Source organism: Cervus canadensis, chromosome 14, assembly GCF_019320065.1.
Source record: "Cervus canadensis isolate Bull #8, Minnesota chromosome 14, ASM1932006v1, whole genome shotgun sequence".
NCBI lineage: Eukaryota > Metazoa > Chordata > Mammalia > Artiodactyla > Cervidae > Cervus > Cervus canadensis.
Window position 1 is genome coordinate 29,833,486 of NC_057399.1, and position 23,313 is coordinate 29,856,798.

The window sequence follows — 23,313 nt, forward strand, 5'->3', positions numbered from 1 at the left end:
GAGATTTTTGACAGGCCAAGATTCGTGTCTGAAACGTTGTGCTAACATACTAACATTTTATTTTACTCTTTTTTTTTATTTTTTTTTTGTCTTAAATTTTATTTTATTTTATTTTATTTATTTATTTATTTTTTATTAGTTGGAGGCCAATCACTTCACAACATTTCAGTGGGTTTTGTCATACATTGATATGAAGCAGCCATGGATTTACACGTATTCCCCATCCCGATCCCCGCTCCCACCTCCCTCATACTAACATTTTAAAAGCTTAAAAAAGCTTTTAAGCTGCTCTGTTCCCTACAGAGGCATTATTATTTCCCCTTAAAAACAATCATACACATTAGCATAAGGTTCTTGGGTGTTAGGACAAACATATTCATGTAATAGCTAAATGATAAATTAATCTTACTTGAATATGAACTTCAGATTTTGTACTTGTCTTCTGTAAGTAGAAATCTTTGGGAAGAGTTAAGTCATAAGAACTTTAATCGTATTAAAAATTGCATCAAAAATTTCTTTGCATTCTTCCTAAAAGAAAAAAAAGTAGTGCAGTTTATTTTCTTTTATATTAGAAGACAGTTATTTTCTCATTTGTGGATTAATGCGTGGCATAAGTCATTTTACAAGTCTTGGTATGGGAAATGCTAATCATATAACCAAAAATTGAAGTGGTGATATTTTGCCATCTCTGTACACTGCCTTAACAAAAAATGATTTTTCTTGAATACTATCTAATAACTACTAGGAAATTACCTTGAGAGTCCCCTGTTTAGATTGCACTGTTAACTAAGCATCCTCTGTGTGCTGATTCCAAAGGTTTGTTGGATCCCATTTCTGATACCAGAGCATTAGGAGGCAGGATTAAGAGCAACCTCTTCAGCTAACTATAGCATATGACAGAACAGGATGGCCACATTTATCTACCAATGGGACTCCGCCATGCTCCGAGCCCAGCCCATCTTGGGAATATAATGATTTCCAAAAATGTTGAGGCATAGTTTAAGGAACTTTGAACTTTAAATAGATTCTAGAGATCCAGTTTGGACTTGAATAGAAATTTCTTTTACATCCTGTTACCAGTTTTAGCACTTAAGAAAAAATTAATATTGAATTCCCATTTCAGTACAGTAGAACTGAAGGAAGAGGGAAAAGGTAAATCATTTAATGGTTAATGGTCTGTTTGCTTGTAGAAATGGTCTTGCCAGTGATAGACACATATAACTAATGTATATAGCAATTCAGTGGAGGTTTTACTTTTTTTAACCATCACGTTGTTTAGTTATAGGTTAAAAGCAAATACATGGCACTTAATTTATTCACTAGTGCACTGGATTTTTAAAAAGGAAAATAGGACATGGGGATATAGGCATTTTGAAGGCTGTTGAAAGGAAGCCATTTCCCTTATATCAGTTGAGATGAGATTCCCTTTGACGTCTGTCACTCTGTGGCATAATATTTTCATAAGAGCAAAGCTTTTTGAAACCTGAAGAACTGAGGGACATTCCTCTCCCAGAGCCCAGGGTACACTGAAAATTGAATACATTCATGACTGACTGACTAATAAACCAGTTATGTGCTCACGTGTCCAAGTCCAACTGAGGGTGGCTATTTTATAGTGACACTTGATGACCAACTCTTCCTGGTTGTCTGATTAAAAGCATGAGCCCCACTGAGGTACAGGACATTTTCTTAATGAACTTTCTCTTTTATATGCCTGAAGAATCCTTTTACACCAGCGCAGCAATGACTTGTATCACCAGGGCTCATATTTTTAACTCATTTTTTTAAAAAATTGAAATATAGTTGACTTACAATGTTATATCAATTTCTGCTGTTATATTTTTAAAATACACCCCCAATTTGAATTTTCTCACTGCTACTTAACGGGGAGCTTTTGCACCCACAAAAACTAAGAAAAGGAATTTTTCTAAGAGTATTTTTTTAATTACTTAAATAAATTTCCAAAGATGGGTACCAGGGACGGGAAGAGATTTTGGCCTTAGGGATGAGCTAGAACAAGTCAGAACACAGAGACTCCATGGGAGATGCTGAAGGGACCCTGCAGCCATAGGCGGTGACTTGCAAAGAGACTTACTGTTGCTAAGTCTACACCGTACAGAATCCCCTTGCCCTTTGGTGAGACTTCTGTTCATCCCTCCAGCGCATGGACATGGACCGGCGGAGAGAGGATGCCCGGAACCCGAAACGCAAGCCCCGCCTGATGGAGGAAGACGAGCTGCCCTCGTGGATTATTAAAGATGACGCCGAGGTGGAACGGCTGACATGTGAAGAGGAGGAGGAGAAGATCTTCGGGAGGGGGTCCCGCCAGCGCCGGGACGTGGACTACAGCGATGCCCTCACGGAGAAGCAGTGGCTGAGGGTAGGTGTGGCTTTCTCGACTTCCTGCTCTGCGGGGCGTTGTTGGCTCGCTGAAATCAGAGGCCTGTGGCTGGACCCCTTTGAGGGGGACTGGTTGCCCCTACGAGGGGAAGGGGCTCTTGAACACCAATAAGTCATTTTGCTCTTGCCGCGGAGTCATTCTGCATTTCATTGGAAGATAATGAGTTGTTTTGCGAGAGCAGAGTTGGTCACTGGAAACATAGGATGATGAGAGCTATGAGACCCGCTAATGTTTTATGAGTCATGATTGCCTGGTCATGCCTCACTTGGAGTTAGAATCCAAATGTGGAAGGGGGGCTTTAGAAGACTTTTTCGTTGTTCCCCCTCATTTCATGTTCTTTAATTGGAGTTTCACTTTTGCAAATCTTGCGGAGAGAGTTCAGGACAGCAGTCTCTTCTGACTACATTTCTGTTTCCTAGACCCACCTAACATTAGCACTGGAAGGGGCTTTTGTGCTCTCTTGGTTTTGCTGAGGTCCAGAGAGGTTAGGTAACTCTGCAAGGTCACACAGCTGGCTAGAAACAACAGAATCAGTTGAGTGCTGATGCATTTGGGGGCTTGACGTTGGCTTGATCTGATCCGTCCTTTGCAGATGCAGCCTGGGGTCTGGGACTCGGGTCACTGACACTTGGAAATGGTATTCTGTAGTTTGGATTGTTTTTTGTTTCCCTGCTTTGGAAAATGTCGATTCCTCATTTTGACTGAGGTCTATGATCTCAGACTGTTTGAGCACAGAAATAGCAAACTGCTCCTAGGAAACATATGTGTGAGTGCCCAGGTCAGCGTGACTCTTGCTTTTGAAGGTTTAGTCGCACTTTCGTTATTGGGCACAGACTTAGAACCAAGGCAGACAGAACAGTCTGGGATGTGCATTCCAGGCAGGGCCGGTAAATGCGCGCTGGAAATAGTAAGCATGGTTGGGTGAAAACCAAACAAAATAGAAGCTGTTTTTGTGAGTTGTTCATTTTATCAGAAGGGAATGCAGTTCCCAAGCTTTGTAAAACATGGATTTTAGGACCCAGCCTGTAAGTAGGTAGGTGGGTCAGAGGGCCATGGGGGAAGAGTTTTGAGATTGGATATCACAGGCAGACAGGTCTTGGTCCCACTTGAGAGGTGATTTACTCAGGCTGTGGTATGATGAGAGAGAACGACCTGAATTTTGAAAAGAATGAGGTCTGTGGTATCCTGAGAAGAAAGAGGCAAGGAAAGCGTTGCTCATCTCTATGGTTGAACAATGACATGTGAAATTTAACTTTTGTGTGGTGGTTTTACTGTCACATCCAAACATTCCAGTGGCCTCAGAATATGGTTTTATGAGTTTCTTTTGTTTCACTATTGTGAGGTTGTAGTTGCATAATTAAGATCCATTCGCTAATGGGAAGAGTTTTTGCTTAATACTCATTTCTGAGCTGGGGGAAATTCTTTTCCTTTTCTCTTTTATGTGAGCAATAAATTAACTACCTGGATATTATTATAGGAAATGAGACAACAACCTAGGCCAGCATTTTAAAGTCTGTCTTATATATGTATAATTTCCAGACACTACAAGCAAAATAATCTTGTTCATTGGGCAAGAAAGTAGCTGAATGTATCCTTTTTTAATAATCAATGGAAAATGCTCTTCAAGTAAATAGTGTTATGAATCCTAGGAAGTTTTCAAGGTTAGAATACCCCATTTTTTTTTCTCTTCTTCAGTTTATACCACTGATGATGAGCACTGTGCTACCACACAGTAGAAACTCAATGAATGGTTCTGAAGATGAAATGATAAACTTATAAGAAGAAAGTAGAAAGTTACTAATTTACCAGTCATGTTAGGGTAGTATTGTGTATCTTGTAGACTTCCTTTTTTTTTTTTTTGTCTAGTGTTTCTTTACTCGGTTCACATCCTTTTGTCTATCTAACAAAAAGGAACATGTATGTCTAAAACTGGAAAACTAGTTTGTTTTATAAAACTATGCTATGAAATTGATGTTCATAATTTTCACCTTAAGGTGCCTCGCAAGATACCAAGTCACCCAAGAAGGATAAAACTGTTCTTAGGGCAGCTTTATTGTAATATACCTTTTTGTAATCCCATTTCTTGGAAACTGTGTCTCCATATTCAGTGTGAGTTGATAACTTGCCATTAACAAGGCCGTGCGATTAATGCAGGATGCCTCATGGCCTAAGCATCCAAATAGATGCTTACTGTCCATCGTTCGTTTACTTGTTCACTAGCAGCCATCCTGTTTAATATCAGCCTATTAAGCTCCTTCTTGATAATAAAATTTTATGCAAGGGGCTCTCATGGGCCTAAATGTGCAGAGATGTTCTCCACTGGCTAATGATTGAACACACTGGGTGAACCTAAGCAACACAGGCTTGAAAGGGAACTTGGCAAAGACTGTTCTATAAGAAATGCTGAAACAGGGCTAAAATAATTCTCCCTTCTCCTGGAAATGTTGTACAAAGCTGGCTTGGCAGAGGCATCGGAGATACATAGAATCCCTGAGTTGGAAGACAGCTCAACGGAACAGCTTCCCGTCCTGTGCTTAAATCACATCCTCTGCAGCACCCATGCCAAGAGGCTGACCATTTGTGGAGGAGACACTCTGCCTTTTGTCTGCACAGCCCTTCCAGTGGTCAGCCCCAACTGTTAGCTCTTCTTCTCTTTGAACAAAATTCTCTTTCCTTATAGCTGCTGCTCGCTGGTCCTGACCCTATTCCCTGGGGGTGAACAACACAATATTTTTTCTGTTTTTAGCATCACCTCCCACTGGATGAAACGTTTGAGGACTCAAATGCAGTTAGAATGAACTTCCCTACATTCCTCTTTCTTTGGAGCTTTCCTCATCCTCCAGGGCCCAGCTTAATGGCCACCACTCCTTTGATCCCTTCACAAGTAAACACTAATCGCACTTATACTCTCACTTTTCTTGGCCTGTTCTTCAGTAACAGCTCAAATCCAACTTGCTAGTTTTCTTGGTCATTGTTGACATACCTGCTTTCCCGATTCATTAACACCCTGCATCTTGATTGGACTTCCGTGTGCAAATAGTAAGATTGCCAAATGAAAAAGCACAGGATTGATGTGTAAGAATATAGCCCCAGGTAGTGTTCACTCCGGCAGTAGATGGACCTAAACCTGCCCTATTCATGGGCCTGTCCAAAAGAGTAAGTAGAATTGTATTTCTCAGGTAAAAATTGAAGGTGGGTGTTTCTGGTTGGTGGAAGCAACTGTTCCACCCGTGGCTGTTCAGGGATCCAGGCTGGAGGGACTCTTTCAAGCTTCGACATCTCCATCTCCTTGAGCTGGAATTGGGGAACAGAGCAGAGAGTGGTATGCGTTGAGTTCTAAGGACTCTAAGTGAACGGACCTCCGTGACTTCCACTCACATCCCGTTAGCTAGAACTCCATCATGTGACCATGTTAGCTATAAGGGCGACTGGGAACTGTGGTCTGGCTATGAGCCCAGGAAGGTAGGATTTTGGTGACGAGATAGCAGTGTCTGCCTCAGAACACTTAGGTTGAATTGAAGTGCTATGGCCATTTTCTTTGAAAATTTTATCATCGTTTCATCACAAACAGATTTTATTTTATAATCATAGTATGCTAAAAATTCCTACAGTGTCCTTTAGACAATCTGTTGAGTTGGAAGATTTAAAAAATTTTTCTGTATTCATGTTATTTTAAGTGAAGAGGATCACAATTTCAAACAAAGCTCAATTTGATTTTTTTTTTTTAAGGTTTTTAAAGTGGTTTGGAAATTCCTGTTTCCATTTAGAAAACCTTAATTTCTTTGGTGTTAGGCAGTCTCAACTGAACTTCCTGTTTTGGGGAGAGGCAGGTCAACGTCCGTGCCTCCCGTGGGCTGTTTTTGCCCCCTTCTAGGGGTTCCTTGCCATCTGCCTTCCCAAGACGGCATCTGGATGAAGGTAGAAGCTGGGGTCTCATCATGACACTGGGGCAGGTGCCCCGTCCTATGGGTCTCTGCTGGGCTCAGCAGAGGATGACCAGTCTGTTCTGTCGCTGGAGGTCTTGACACGCAGCCAGGGCCATCTTCTGGAGTCACTGGTGACATGTGCTGCTCAAGTCTGGGGGCCTGGCCAATCTCCATTGGTCAGCTTTCCTGAAATCTCATGAAGACACTGAGCTTCTCTGGTCTCTTAGTGCTCTCAGCTCTTTTGTGCACTAATTGGGAATCTGAAAACTCTTGGTTGCTTTCTTCCCATTGTGCTGGAACGTCCAGGAGAGTCCAGTCCCTTTTTGTAAAAAGAATCAGTCTCACCACCAGGGAGTTGGCAAGGCTGAAGCTTCTAGAATCTGATAGTTAAGTGAGTCAGGAAGCTCTTTAAAACAAGCAATACAAAAATGCCTTACTTTTGTTAAATCTGTCAAAGTATCTAATTATATGCATGCACTGTGAGGGACCTTCCTGGAGCCTTGGGAGGTGCTGGTAAAGTGAGAATCCTAAAGCCCACACTTCATGGCCTTCATAGTAAATCTACCTCTGGGCATTTTTGCTGTCTCATTCCTCTTGCTCCCTGCACCGCCCCCTCCAAAATAGACCGGGTTTGGAGCCTGAAGAGTGAATATTCCGTTTCAGCCCTAGGTGTATTGCAAGTCAGTCTGGTACGAACTACCTGGAGTTAGATCCCACAAGTTACAGAGCTCAGTCCCCAGTAAGACTGGGCTTACTTTGGTGGCCAGCCACACTTCAGGGATCCCTGGGCTGCCTGCACCACTGACCAACTGGCTCTAAATTCAAGGGGTTCTCATGACCCTCCTCGGGTTCAGTAATTTGCTACAGTGGATCCAGAAAGTACCACTGGTGGCTCCAGCTTTGTTGTGAAGGATAGAAATCGGGAGGGCCAGCCAAATGAAGCAACACACAGGATGGTCTCAGGGAGGGTGCCCAGCTTCTCTGCCCTTGCCTCATGGAGCCAGAGGGCACCCCCTCTGGCACAGCGGTGTGCACCCCAACCAGGAAGCTCTGCTGAGCTTTTTGTGCAGAGTCATCATTGGACTCTCCTCCGCATGGAGGGAGCCGGCGCAGCGGCTTCTGCTACAGGTAACAAAGTCCTCAGGGTTCATGTCTTACCTCTCTTCCTCTTAACCCTCTTTTCCTCCTGGACAAAAGGCCCTCTATCCTGCCTTCCTGGCACATTGCAACTTCCCATACACACGTGGCCTGGCCATGGTGCTCTTCACTGTGGCTTCTAGAGCGGTTCTGGGGATCCCTGTCCAGCTGTCTCACCTCCTAACTGCAAAGAGCCTTCGGAATTGAGGACACTCCTCTCCACCCGCCTGATTTAGACCGCTGTCTGCTGGTAGAACCCCACGTCCTATTGTGGAAGTCAGTGGTGGTGGTTTGTCTTTTTTTGTCTTTGCTTATTAACTTTGCCCTAATCCTACTCAAGGCAATAGATGGCTCCCCAGAACAAGGAATGGTCCCTTGAGAAACTGTGGAAGAGAATATTAATGTGGTTTTAAAAGTATTATGTCAGTTACCGTTTTATAGCTTTCCCATGGAGTACCCACAGTGGTAACAGTGCTCAACTATGTATTGTGCGTGTGTGTTTCCACATAACTGATAATTGGCTCATGTTGATAATTTCTTGGAAAAACATCTTTGAGGGCAGGCATTCGTAGACCTAAATTGGCAGATGTCAGATGAGCCCTTTAGGCCAGGTGTTTCTTACATGCATGGGCTGTGATGTTCCTAGTATGATAATCATGACCGAGGCAGGAACCCCATAAAATTGGGGTGTCTGTAAGGCTTAACAGTGGGCGGAGGGTGAATGATGGAATGCCTGGCTTTCCTATTCTTCCTGTTCCTTTGGTCCTTCTGCCAACTTCAGAATCCTTCCCTTCCTAAACATTTAGTGACATCCCAGAATTTATTTAATTGCCGAGTGAGTGATTTGTGCCCTGCAGCACTTGAGGATAATTGGAATGCACTCTAAATGATGTGCTCTGTATAATATTTCATTGCCAGCCTGATGGAGGGAGTGAACTTTGGAGTCTGCTTTTGTTTCACATTGGATCTGATGCCTCGAAACTGTCATTTGAAAAGGTTCCTTCCTTGCTGGGGTCTCTTCCATGGTGTGGTCCTTACATATGAGTGTAAGGATGTTTCTTTTGGTTTTGTAAAGCTCCTGGTGATGATATGAGCTCTGTTCCTACAATGCCCTGTGCTGTCAGACTGCAGACCATGTTATCTAAATGATGGGGCTAAGACTCACATCCTCGGATCTTTCAGTCTCACAAGAGGAACAGCTAGTTTTTGAAGCCCTAGGATTTCCAGACCTTAAGGAAAGGCAGCACAGAACATCTTTTTCCCCTCAACCAGTCTGTCACCAGATAAGAGCTTGAGTTTTCCACAATTTTGGTGCCAGAATGACATCTCCATAGTTAGGTCTGTGTGTGTTTAGGTGCTAAGTCATGTCCGACTGTTTTGCGACCCCAAGAGCTGTAGCTCTCCAGGCTCCTTCTGTCCATGGGGTTTCCCAGACAAGACTACTGGAGAGGGTTGCCATTTCCTACTTCAGGGGATCTTCCTGACCCAGGGGTTGAACCTGTGTCTCCAGCATTGGCTGGAGATTCTTTACCACTGAGCCACCAGGGACTGACCACCAAAAGAATTTTTGGTGGGGTCTCCCCTTCCCACAGTGGAGCCAACAGAGTAAGGGACTCCTGAACCATAAAATAGTAGAGGAAAGCAGTGAAATAAAACGTGAGACCTCTTAGTGGCGTTTACCTGTCTGTCTTGAAAGGCTATGCAATACCAGGAGGCAAATACAGGAGGAGGTCTGTTAATCAGCTCTCCATTATAACCAGCCTCTTGCCAAACCCTTCATGGGAAAAAGGCAGAGAAATCCACCGAGAGTTAGCCATGAAGATCTGGAAAAAGTACCGAGAAATTGGGATTTTAAATAAAATATTCAAAACTTTGTTGAAAGACATAATGGGAAATAATAAAAAATATTTCCTGGTCTGTATAAGGAGGATTTTTCTCTCTCTGGAAATCTTTGAAACAGAATAATGTCTCCTCTGTTTAGGCTGGATTAAGTATGATATGATCTAGCCTGAAATTAGGGGCTGGGGTCTCCTAGGTATAATCACAGCTGAGAGCATCAGAGATTCTGTAAGACGTCCTTTTCTCCCCAAAGACTTTATTCTATACTGGCAAGATTTGGGAGGGTCCTTCATCTAAAGTATTGCTGCTGTTGCTCAGTTGCCAAGTTGTGTCCAACTCTTCGCAACCCATGGACTGCAGCATGACAGGCTTCCCTGTCCTTCACTGTCTCCTAGAGTTTGCTCAAACTCATGTCCATTGAATCGGTGATGCCATCCAATCATCGTATCCTCTGTCGTCCCCTTCTCCTCCTGCCTTCAATTTTTCCCAGCATCTGGGTCTTTTCCAGTGAGTCGACTTCACATCAGGTGGCAAAGTATTGGAGCTTCAGCCTCAGCCGCGTCTAACATATAATGTGCATGATACCTTTAGTATTTTGCCCCTTCTCTCTTGTTTTGTCACTTTGTATCACCTTCCCTTGCTTTTTGTTTAAAAGACATAAAATTTTATTTTCTTTTTCTTTTCCCAAATGGCATTTTTTAGCTTTTCAAATTGGATCATCAGGTTTAGTGGGGCAAAATGGCTAGTAAGCTGCATTTCCGTTTTTATACACAAGGGAGAGCTAAGACCCTAGCAAATGGATTTGGGTTTTGCCAGATTCAAGGTCCTTCAGCGCTTTAGGAGGAAGAACCGAACTAATTAATGGTGATTAGGGTTGTGAATTGTCTGGGGGAAATATTTGACCGTAGTAAATGAATTTTTGTAACTTTCTGTACGTTTTATTTTATTCTTAAATCAGTGGGCTAGATTGTTTTCGCAGTGATTGGATCTGATATGTTCCCTTTGGTCAAAACTCAGTAGGGTTGGTTTAATGGAAGAAAGTGTCCTCAAGTGTCATCTAAAATACTAAATACTAAAGGCTGAGAAGTGACAGAGACTTGTTTCAATTGGTTCTTAAAACTGTGATGCCTGGAAATTCTAGTCTCAAGTTTTAACCTTTTGAAATACAGGTTTAGCTCTGAAATCTAACTCAGACACTGAAAGTAACCGTGGGAATTGGACCTGGCATACCGATCCTAAGGAGCCCACAGCAGTTCACATTATCTTTAACCACTGCTTAGAGACAGATGGTTTTAGAAATATGGCTGCTTTTCTGAATCAAGATTTGGCTTTTGTCCTGTTCTTTTTTGTTTTTTAAATCCATAAAGCTACGAAAAGAAATCTTTTTTAAAAATATGTTTATTTTTGACAAAAGTTGTATATACTTAAGGTGTACCATGTGATGTTTTGGGACAGGTATACACTGTGAAAATGTATGACTTCATTCTCCCAGTGAGAGCAGGGGAGGGCACAGCTGTTTTTAGGAAGTTGGAGACAGGGCAGGGAACTTTACTGATACAATTGTATCTTTGATCACTGCCTCTTAAGGGCTTCTAGGATCATGGTTAAGAGACAAAATCTTGGAATCTGATGAACCAGGGTTCAAATCCCAGCTTCACCTATCTTGCTCTGTGACCTGGGGTGCCTAGTGTAACCTTCCTGTAGCCTTGTTGTAGAAATGGGGAAAATCATAGCTCCTTCCTATAATTTTCTGAAGTTTGCATATGTGTACCATAGAACCTGGCATATAATGATTACCAAAAAAAAAAAAAAAAAAATTAGCTATTAAGGAAAAAGTATTAATTTATTTCAGAGAATACCTAGATGGTAGGCAAAGAAGAAATAAAATAGTTCTGTTGTGTGTCTTGAATCCTAGGTTTGGGGTGACAGAAGAAAGGTCAAAGGAGGGAAGAGGTCCTTACCATGAATGGAATTAAGGAGGGTGACACGAGTCCTTATGAGTATGTTAGGGAACATGCGCACAGGCTGACTCGCCTCAAGCCAGCCAACCTGTAGTCATGCTGCTCTAAACTCTCTGGACTCTGGTTTTCTACTTAACCCTCCGTGGCTGCGGGAAGGGCAGGGGGCTAGCAGTCAGGAAGCTGGTCTGTGCATTCCGGCCCTGCTGCCAGCTCAATATGTCATCTTGGTTTCTTGATCTGGGTGGAGCTGCATTCTCTTTGCTGTGCTGGGTCCCCTCCACCTACCTACAGACAACCTCGGAAATCACATGAAGCCGCTTTCCTTTTCCTTTTTACTGCGCTTTTGGTAATGAGCATCCCCTGCTTTCTGATCAGTGGGTCCATTGGTGGAGGCTGTTGAAAAGCACATTCCATTCAATGCCCATTTATTGAACGGTGAGCAGGTTGAGCTCCACACAGTGCAGGCATGGGGAAAGTAGTGTTAATTGTTGAGCTAGTGTTCCTCACCGTGGCTGGCCCGCCTTATTAGACCAATTAAGAGCCAGACTTGAGAGATGCTATTAGAGATAATATTGCACACTTAGCCACCTTAAAGAGCTTGTCAAGAGCAGGTCTCCAAGTGTACACAGATGGGAATTAATAGAGATTAGAACAGATTGTAAGATGCTCTGACTTGTAGGGCTTTTAACTGTTGAGGAAATCAGCAGAGTTTAAGAAATATCCATCCTCCTTCACCCTAGACTTTTAGTGTCACATCTCTGGGGGCATTATTTATGATTTCTCCCCCTCCCCCCATCTTCAGACCCTGGAGGATGGAAAGGCAGCTGCTCTTTGGCACATGGTGTGACCTCCGGATATGATTGGCAACAGTGTTCATCTCCTGGATGCTTCTGGGAGACCCAAGCCTCCCCAGCAGCCACCCCTGTGCTCCTCGGGGGTCTCCCCACCCTGCTTGGCCTCCAGTGGAGGAGGAATACAACACAGTGCATCCCCCATCCACCTTGACAAAAGAAAGAAGGATTGGGGGAATTAGATGCCAACATCGCGAGCTGAAGGAAGTGTGGGACACTTGCAGATGGCCACTGTTTTAGAGACTAGCTCTCCTCTTTGTTCAGGACAGTTCAGGTGGCTCCTCAGAGAAGTCGGAGGGCACGTCCCAAAGCAGATTGCAGCTGTGACCACCCCTTACCCCCAGCCTCGCTCCCCACATCACCCCTCCAGCAGCCTCCCACTGCGTATGTAATTGAATCCAAGCACTTTAGTATGGTCTCCAAGGCCATGGCCATCTGGCCTCTGCCTGGCCCTCGAATGTCATCTTCTTCTCTTGTTCTCTGGGTGGCCGCCACACTGGGTTGTCTTCCTGGACCTGTGCACTCCCAGGAAGGCTCCTTCCCTAACTACCACATGGCCGTCTCCTTGTCCTCATGCTCTCTTTCCAGACAGACCCTCCCTGACTGCCCCAGCTTAAAGAGCCAGGCCCTGCCAGCAACTGTCACATAACCTATGTTAATCTTCTTCACAGCCCTTGCCACCATCCAAAGGTTATCTCATTGGCTTCTTCCATTGGTACCAAGCTCCAGGAAAGCCAGGGTCCTCACCTGGCTAGTCCACCACTGTATCCCTACAGTAGGGCAATGTCTCGTGCAGAGTAAGCACTCCATAAATATTTGCAAATAAGTGAATGTACCAGCCAGAGATGAGGGCTCAGAGAGGATATTTGCTTACACTTCACGTTCTTCTGGTGAAGGCAGTAGAATCCTATGTTATTTACAAATATGGATCAAGGTAGAAATTACTGGCATTCTTTCCCATTAAATTCATGATCTGTGTCTTCATGTAAAGATTTCTTACTTAAAAGAATTCTAAAGACATGTGGTTTTGACATAAGTGCTCTTGAGCTTTTCAAGATTTTAAAGGCTCTGTTCTAATTTCAGAACACATTGATAAAGAGTATTTAAATATGCATAAAAATACAACCATTGCTTCAATCCAGCTATTCCTTGGAAATTCTTATAGATTTTACAACAGCTGTCTTCTAGCATAAGCCCTTATTTCTTTTTAAGCAAAAACCAGACTGACGTATCACAGACTGACGTATCTAATCTAACTCGAAAAGGCAAAATAGAAAGTACTATATTAATTGGGTTTTTGTTTCTATTTTTGTACAAGAAAGTGTCCAGTGGAAAATGGTGATCTTAAGCAGAAGGCCATGTACCTTTTAGATGGATGCCTTTCTTACTTTCTGTTAAAGAATGTTGAATTGTCAGAATCATGAGAAATTGTTGACAGGAACATGAAACTTTCCTGCAGACAAAGCTTGATTCTTGTTTTGTCACTCCTACTGATATCTAATATTTAAGGTCACTGTGCTTATAGTCCATCATAAAAAGTATATTCCTAATGCACAATGCTGTTTTTAAAAAATATTTTTCCCTTGGGCCCTGAATATAGAATATTTTCCAAAGATTATTTAAAATGATGGACTTCCCAGGTGGTGCAGTGGTAAAGAATCCACCTGCCAATTGCAGGAGGCGCAAGAGCAATGGATTTGATCCCTAGATTGGGAAGATGCCCTGGAAAAGGAAATGGCAACACACTCCAGTATTCTTATCTGAAAAATCCCATGGACAGAGGAGCCCAGCAGGCAGTTCACGGGGTCACAAAGAGTCGGACACAACTGAGAAACGGAGCGTGTACGCACACACACACACACACACACATTTAAAGTGGTATCCTCAAAACTTCAGCTTTACCAAGGCTTCCAGTGGTTCTGTTCTTGCCCAGTTTGCCTCTCCTGTTTTAGTGGAATGACAAGCCTGCGGCGTCGGGATGTTGGTCCTCTGGTTCCAGATGTATTGTCGTTTTGTTGTGTGACATCTTAGATCAGTCACCTCACCTCCCCGGCCTGTTTCCTGGTCTGTACATTGGAGTCACGAAGTGAGGGATGGGGGTGAGGAAGAGAGCCTGGCCCATCTCGCCTGCCTGCCTCCTTCCTCAGACTTTTGTCTTTGGCAGCCCTAGAATGGACTGTGTGGGTCTGGCTCCAGCTGAGACTCAACCCCCAGGAACTAAACCCAGAGGGGTCGGGGGTGAGGGGTTCTTCTCCTTGTTCTTAGCCAGGCTTTCTCTCAGAAGTGCAGGCTGACAAGGGTTCTGTAGCGTGTTAGTGGACTCAGTGCGTGATCAGTGTCCGGGACGGCCTGGGTGTTAGTAACATCTGGAGAGCTGAGCCAAGTCCTGGGTGCTGACAGTGTGTGACGGCCGGGACACTAGCAGGGTGGGGCCGTGAAGGGAACACTTTCCTGCCAAAGGGAGCTACTTTCTCTACTCAGGGAGTTGGGGGCTTCAGCACCTCTGTATAGACCAAGGCCAAAGACTTTTCTAGCACACTGTCACCAAGAATAACCCACCTCATCATTTTTAAAATCCCTTCTACTAAGCAGAGTACAGAACAGCTGCTGCATGGATTTATTTTGTTCATTGAAACATATCAAGTCTCCTTGCCAAATTATCAAGACCAAATCTGTTTGCATTTACTTTAATTTAAAAAAATGCACTAATGTCATGGGATATTATTGGAAGGTCTGGGAAGGATATCGTGGCGTCTAACAGACTACAGTGTCAACATTCCTGGGGAATCCCTGACATGAACATTTGTTTTGCAAAAGAATTAAGAAACCCAGTGTAGGGGTTTTATTTTATCGTGTTACACAAATCTAATGAATGACTATTTATTAGTAGTTTTATAAATTGTGTCTTTTTGTGTTTCTGTAGTCAGCACCCAGAGCTAGATACTTTTTTTTAAGAAAAGTAACAGTTAAAAATAGGGCTTCACAAGTGGCGCTGGTGGTAAAGAACGCGCCTGCTAATGCAAGAGATGTAAGAGATGTGGGTTCAATCCCTGGGCCGTGAAGATACCCCAGAGAAGGAAAAAGCAGCCATTCCAATATTCTTGCCTGGAGAATCCCATGGACAGGGGAGCCTGGTGGGCCATAGTCCATAGAGTTGCACAAAGTCAGACATGACATAGCATGCAGGCATGCAATGTTTAAAATAAAATTTATTTGGAGGGATTCTCTGCATCATAAAAACATAATGAGAAATATGGAAGAGGGGTAAGAAAATAGAGTCACCTGTAATCTTGTTGACCTTCACATACCCAGGTTGGAAAAGGAGCCAAATAAAATCACAGATGGGATTACTGTGGTGCCGTTGCGTTCAGATGTATTTTTAACCTGTTATGAGGGTTGGCTCTCCGCAGTTTCAGTAAATCCCAACCCATGATGCCCATCAGGCCCCAGCCTGTTGTCAGCTGTATTTGCATGTCCTTCCATTCAGTCTGAAGAACACCCTGTTTTCCTTGGCACCCACTGCTAAAGGACTTTTTGTTTTTAGAGCCATTAAGACACATGTGGGGGCCTGCCTCCCCACACTGGAAAAGCAATTTTTGCTTCTTCTCATAAACAGGGCTTTTATTTCACCACTTCAGGTTTCACAACCTGTTTCCCCTCACTTTCAAATATGGCTTTTCAGTTTCACAAAGAAAACTGTTAGAACACAGTAATAAATGAATTCAGTAAGGTGACAGGTTTATTCAGTAAAATCAATAGTATACAAAAATTAGTTGCATTTCTGTGCACTGACAACAAATTATCAGAAAGAGAACCATCCCCTTTACAGTTGTATCAAAAATAATAAAATACCTACGAATAAATTTAACCAAAGAGGTGAAAGACCTATATACTGAAAACTGTGTCACTGGTGAAATACATTGAAGAAGACCTAAAAAATGGAAATCTATTTCATGGTCATGGATTGGAAGAATTAATAATGCCAAATGCCCATATTACCCAAAGCAATTGACAGATTCAGTGCAATCCTTATCAATTCCAAAGACATTTTTCATAGAAATACAACTAACAATCCTAAAATATTTATGGAGCCACAAAAGTCCTGAATAGCTAAAGTTATCCTGAGAAAGAAGAACAAATCTAGAGGCATCACTCTCCCCAATTTCAAACTATATCACAAAGCTATAGTAATCAAAATGTTATTTTGTTGGCATAAAACAAGTACAACAGATCAGTGAAACAGAATAAAGAACCCACAAATAAGCCCATGTCCTGCGCTATGCTTAGTTGTCCAGTCATGTCTGACTCTGCGACATGGATCGTAGCCCGCCAGGCTCCTCTGTCCGTGGGGCTTCTCCAGGCAAGAATAGTGGAATGGGTTGCCATGCCCTCCTCCAGGGAATCTTCCCAATACAGAGATCGAACCCAGGTCTCCCGTATTGCAGGCAGATGCTTCACTCTCTGAGCCATGGAGAGATAGCCAATCAATTTACGACAGCAGTACAAGAATATACAAGGGGGAAAGAGAGTTCTCTTCGGTAAATGGTTTTGGGGTAACTGGACAGCAAAAGAATAGTATAAGACCATTATATTTCACTATACACAAAAATTAACTCCAAATGGATCAAGGACTTGAATATAAGATCTGAAGCATTTAAACTCCTAGGGAAAAAAAAAAAAGCATGGGTAGTAAGCTATTTGTCACATTGGTGACAAATTTTGTATCTGACTCCAAAAGAAAAGGCAGCAAAAACAAAAATAAACAAAGTAAGAAGTTTCTGCACAGCAGAGGAAACCATCAAGAGAATGAAAAGACAACCTACTGAATAGGAGAGAATATTTGCAAGTTATATATCCATCAAGGGTCAATACCAAATGAGCTATCTAAATAGACATTTTTACCAAAAAGATATGCAGATGGCCAACAGACAATAGCATCACTCATCATAAAGCAACTGCAAATCAAAACCACAAGATCAGTTCTACCTCTTAGAATGGCAGTTATCAAAAAGATAAGAACTAACAAGTGTTGGTGAGAATTTGGAAAAGAGGAGACCTTCCTGCTGGTGGGAATGTTAACTGGTACAACCACTATGGAAAACAGTATGGAGGTTCCTCAAGAAATTTAAGATAAAACTATGATATGATCCAGCAGTTCCACTTCTGGGTATTTATCCAAAGGAAGCAAAATCACTATCTTGAAAAGATATATGCACTCCCATGCTTATTGCAGTGTTACTTATAATAGACAAGATACAGGAACAACTTAAGTGTCCATCAGTGGATGAATGGATAAAGAAAATGTGGTATATATATGCAGTGGAATTCTATTCACCTCTAAAAAAGAAAACAGAAGTGTTGCCATTTTCAGTAACATGGATAGACCTTGAGGGGATTATACTGAGTGAAATAAGTCAGAGAAAGACATACCATATGATTTCATATTTATGTGGAATTTAAAAACAAAACAAATGAACAAACAAAACCAAAATCATAGAAACAAGAGAATACAGTGATGATTGTCAGAGAAGAGGAAGGTTAGGGAGTAGGCAAAAATGGGTGAAGGGGTCAAGAGGTACAAACTTCCAGTTATAAAATAACTAAGTTGTGGCGATGGACTATACAGCATGGTGACTATAGTTAGTGATATCGCAGAGCACACTTGAAAGTTACCAAAAGAGTAAATCCTAGAAGTTCACTTCAAGTGTGATAGATGGTAATAGGGAGTCTTCCCTGGTGGCTCAGTGGTAAAGAATCCGCCTGCCAATGCAAGAGATACAGGTTGGATCCCTGAGTCAGGAAGGTCTTAGAGAAGGAGATGGCAACTCGATCCAGTATTCTTGCCTGGGAAACTCCATGGACAGAGGAGCCTAGGGGGCTACAGTCTATGGGGTCACAAAAAGCTGGACGCAACTGAGCAACTTTTATTAAGATACTTATTTTTACCTGCTGTGAGTGGTCCATCTCTAGTTGCAGAGAGCAGGGGCTACTCTCTATCTGTGGTGTGAGGGCTTCTCATTGCAGTGGCTTCTCTTGTTGCAGAGCACAGGCTCTAGGCTCTCAGGCTTCAGTAGTTGTAGCTTGCAGGTTCAGTAGTTGTGGCACATGGGCTTAGCTTCCCCAAAGCATGTGGGGTCTTTCCCGAGACCAGGGATAGAATCAGTGTCCCTTGCATTGCAAGGCATATTCTTGGTCCAGTGGTTACTGGACCACCAGGGAAGCCCAGCATTTAGTATATATGTATTTTAATATGGAACATTGAATGTATTGCCTTAAAGATTTTGAAAATGCACATCAGTGCAAGCCTGTGGGAGTAGGGGGGTTGGTAAAAGATAGATATTAAATAAATCACCTCCCAATTCACAGCCCCTTGGCTCAGGCAGCGTACCTCCTCCTGGCCTGTTATTTTGGCTGCTTCTTGAAAAGGTACAGGAGCTCAGGTCAGATCAGCAACAGATGAGTCTCTTAAAGACCCTGGGAGGACTCACTGCTTGCAAATATCAAGACAAGCTCCTGGATGGGATGTAAGAAACACCTCATGAGCGCCATTAACCCCACTGCTCCTCCAGAAGGGCCTCCTTTGTGGACTTCCTTCTACCCAGTTTCTTGGTGGCTCAGATGGTAAAGAATCTGCCTGCAATGAAGGAGACCCAGGTTCAATCCCTGGGCCAGGAAGATCCCTTGGAGAAGGGAATGGCTACCTACTGCAGTATTCTTACGTAGAGAATGCCATGGTCAGAGGTACAGTCCATGGGGTCTCTAAAGAATCAGATACGACTGAGCGACTAACACTTTCACTTCCTCCCTAGCAGGAGACTCTGGGTGCTTTCTCTACCCTTCTTGTTGCCTTGTTTCTAGTGGGCCAGGCCCCTCCCTTTCTCCTCCTTACCTGTTCACTTGAGTCATCCACATGGTTCTGCCTCTGAGCTAAGTAGGGGTGATTCATCACTAGTCCGGCTTAGAAGGTCCTTTCTGCCAATGAGGTTGAATATCTTATTTAAACCATTTAACTCCCAAAGCTGGATCGAGACAAAAGATTTTATAACTACCAATTAAAATAGAGGCAGTTTAAAGAGGAGGGCTGGAGCAGGGCAAACAAAAACCAAAAATCTTCATTTTGCCCCATTTATCTGGCTTAGTATAATTCACTGTATAATCCTGCAGCCTTTCCTTAAACAGTAATCTTTTAAGCCAGACCTTAGAATGCACTTCCTCGCTAAACCCTGTCATTTTGAGAAAGCAGAAGAGTAAACAATAAAGATTTAATTTTATTTCAGTAAGATTTTGGGGTCCCACTGATTGAGCAAGGCATCAATCTAAATGCTTTGGAAGGCTATTTTTATTAAAATGACTTTTTTAAAACCTCCAAAAGCAATTTCAGACTGATAGGAGGTTTAGACTTTTTGTTATTTTTTATTAGAATATAGTTGCTTTACATTGTTGTGTTAGTTTCTTGCTGTGACAGCAAAGTGAGTCAGACATATGTATACATATATCCCTCTTTTCTAAATCTCCTTCTAAATGGCGCTTCCCTGATAGCGCAGTTGGTAAAGAATCTGCCTGCAATGCTGGAGACTCTGGTTCAATTCCTGGGTTGGGAAGATTCACTGGAGAAGGGAAAGGCTACCCACTCCAGTATTCTTGGGCTTCCCTTGAGGCTCAGCTGGTAAAGAATCCGCCTGCAATGGGGGAGACCTGGGTTCTATCCCTGGGTTGGGAAGATCCTCTGGAGAAGCAAAAGGCTACCCACTCCAGTATTCTGGCCTGGAGAATTCCATGGACTACATAGTCCATGGGGTCAAAAGAGTCGGACACGACTGAGCAGCTTTCACTTTCACTTTCCAATTTAGGGCACCACAGAACACTGAGTAGAATTCCCTATGCTATGCAGTCAGTCCCCGTTAGTTACCTGTTTTATACACATAGGGTATATATGTCGGTCCCAATCTCCCAATTCATCCTACCACTCCTTTCACCCCTTGGTAACTATAAGTTTGTTTGCTACATCTGTGCTTCTCTTTCAGCTTTGCAAATAAGTTCATCTCTACCATTTTTCTAGATTCCATGATATAAGTGAAATTATTCAATACTTGGTTTTCTCTTTCTAACTTACTTCACTCTGTATGATATCCTCTGGGTCCATCCACATCTCTGCAAATGATACTGTTTGGTTCCTCTTTCTGGCTGAGTAATATTCCATTGCATATAAGTACCACAGCTTCTTTATCCACCTCTGTATCAATGGGCATTTAGGTTGCTTCCATGTCCAGACATATTTTAAGACAAAGCCAAAACTCATACCAAGAAGATTTAAATAAATAGTGAGTAAAAGTACCTGTAATATACTATAAAAGAACAGGGGAAAGAGAGGTCAAGTGTAGTACTATGAATGAAATGGCAATCTGGCCATTTCTTAAAAGGCAAGCATGATTTGGTAGGAAAGAGGGATCAGGAGAAGCAGGGTGCCCATTTTAAGGGAAGCATGAAGAGTCATGGACATGTGACACGTACTACTATTACCCTGTGTGTTGGGAGCAGAGAGTTTTTATAGGGATGCGAGTGGAGAAGAAAAACTAAGATGAGGCTCTGCATGACCAAAGAATTTGAGCTGTATTCTTTATCCTCTCCATAGAAAGAATGGGGAGTCTGAACCTTTCTGAAATCTGAGAATGAGTGATCTTTCCCTCCTTTTAGATCGAGAAAAGATAATCATTTTCATTATAAAGGATGAATTTAAAGGGCCCAAGAGAGAGGATGAGGGAAACCCCTAAGGGAGGCCATTATACTTGACCCTGTGGAGAGAAGACCAGACCAAAGGGAAGGAAACAACTGTCGATGAACTATTTTAGAGGTAATCTGTGGTGACTGACAGGACATAGGTTATAATAAGGGAAATTGATCATTTTAAAGGTTTCTCTTCCAGATAACTGGGAATGGGGTGGGGGACGCTGCTGCCCTTCAATGAAGTAGAAGGATTCAGGAGAGAAATATTCACTCTGTCAGAAGAAAAGGATTTAATTGGGGACTTTTTGGTAGGATATTGGGAATCTTGATTGGTAAGGCCAGGCTGGAAGGAGAATTTTTGAAACTGAGAGCATTGAGGTCATACTTGGAGCCAGGGCCAATTTGGAGCTCCATAGAATATTCTACATTCAAAATAGGGGACTGGATGTGTTACAGGTACCGGCCATCAGTAGTTAGGGGCTGCTCAGAAAGCACTCGACACTCGACTTGTGAGTCTGCGTCCAGGCTGCCCAGCAGAAGGCACCCCACGTAGGCGCCTTCGCAGGTGTGTCTCACAGCCCCTCCGGGAAAGCACTTTGGAAGTGCCTCAGAGGCAAGTCCTCCTAGGCTCGCTAAGAGACATCTCGCCTGTGGCCTATGAGGACATCAGACGTATTAGTGATGCCTGCCATGTACTCAGAAGGGGCCACTGACCACACAGTTACACTGACTGCATAGTTACAGTCACAACAGAAAAGAACAAAGAAGCAGCAGGCCTAAGAAAAAAACTTGGGAGAATCTGTAGTCACAGGAAGGAAAATGTGGCGAAAAAAGGTAGGAAGTTCCAAAACTGGAGCGTTAAAGGACGGAAAGATTTTAAGTAAGGAGCAATGGAAGAGAAAGGAAACAAAACAGGTTTAGAGGTGATGAATAGAAATGGGATATAGGAGGCTTTGGGCAGGTTTTGAAAAATGTCAGTGTTTTGGTTGCTAAGGGAATTTATATGGTCAGGAAGGAGATGCATCAGTACTGATGACTCTAGAAGTTGATGCCAACAGGGAGGTGAGCAGCGGCATGAAGACTAGAGGGCGATGCGGGGAAGATAAGAGCCTGACACTCGAGTTGGTAACTTTGTACTTGATTAAAATAGAAATATCTAAAACAAATGCACTTGAATTCAGTTATAGCATTTGGTAAGCTGGTAGATGACCTGAGAGCAGTTTTCACAGGGAACTCTGTCTAGAAGTTGAGTTTGTGTTCAGTTGTTGTTCTGTTCCCTGACTTTTCCCTCCCAGTGCTAAGCTAGATTCTGTAGGGAAACTGAGAAAAATAAGGCAAGGTCTCTGTAAGGAAAAAAAAAAGAAAATAAAGTTTCACAGCTGGAGAAAAGCAGGGACAATCATGGATGTAAGGATTTGTGAAAGACGCTCCAGTGGGGGGAGCATGAGAAATCACCAAGTGGGGAAGAAGCATAGCGTGCTCTGTGGAGGTCCCAAGCTTGATCCCGTGATTCTCACTGGGTTCACATACCAGGAGATCAGGCAGGTCAGAAGGGGGATGACCAGGTCATGGGCATCCCAACGCTCCAGGCAAGAAACTTGAATTGATTCACTGAGGAAAACTTAAGAATGCAAATAGGGCAATCCCGTGATGAAAGGGGTATGTAACATCTGACCAATCTGCCCATAATAACATCGGAAATACTCAGAAGGGAGCTGTTACATCTTATTGCAGGGGAGAAGAGGACGGGATGACAAAAAAGAACAAGCAAGCTCATAGGCTTTGTGACCCCTATTCCAAAAAGAAAAATACAGCAGAAGCCCCCTTAACTGAAATAATCAGACCCAGTAGCCAGTCTGTCAATGAAAATATTAGTTAAGGTTAGAAAATGATACACATATCACTTGTATGTAGATGAAAGCTTCAAGGAAAAAAATAAGATATATCTGTTTGCCACAGCTTTGAGGGAAGGCTTGGGTTTCCTCTGAGTCTGCTTGCTAGATTACAGTAGTCTATCTTATATAAGTAACACCCGTTATGTATCACATAGGATTTCCGGTATTGCTGTTTTTAGAGTGAGAATCTTTGGGGGGAAAAAAAACCTTTAGCTTTATTGCAGTATAACTGACAAAACTATAAGATATAAAGTATACATTGTGATTATTTGATAGATATATACATTGTGAAAGGATTCCTCTGTCTGATTAACTAACCCACCCGTGAGGGAGGATCCTGACGGTAACAAAGCACAGTGAAGGCAGGTCCTTTCCAAATTATCAGAGTCTGGCCTTTGCCAACTTCAACAGTATTTTGTTTTTAAGCAACTCATCTTTTGTGGAGTCTTTGGTTATGCTCACTGTTTTGTAGAAGTAAGAACCCTATTTCTTTTCACAACTGTGTGTTTGGTGCTAAGTCTCTTCAGCTGTTTTCGACTCTTTGTGACTCTATGGACTCTAGTCCGCCAGGCTCCTCTG

The 23,313-nt window shown here is 42.8% G+C and overlaps 1 protein-coding gene across 4 annotated transcripts in view; it reads left to right on the forward strand.

Moving 5' to 3' along the window:
• The window catches only part of SMARCA2 (SWI/SNF related, matrix associated, actin dependent regulator of chromatin, subfamily a, member 2), a 175,279-nt gene that overhangs the window by 109,596 nt on the left and 42,370 nt on the right, over window positions 1-23,313 (forward strand). For all 4 annotated transcript variants that reach the window (XM_043487359.1, XM_043487360.1, XM_043487361.1 and 1 more), the window contains exon 27: window positions 2,162-2,380. In XM_043487359.1, the coding sequence (XP_043343294.1) occupies window positions 2,162-2,380 (219 nt within the window). The remainder of the gene's footprint in view (window positions 1-2,161; window positions 2,381-23,313) is intronic.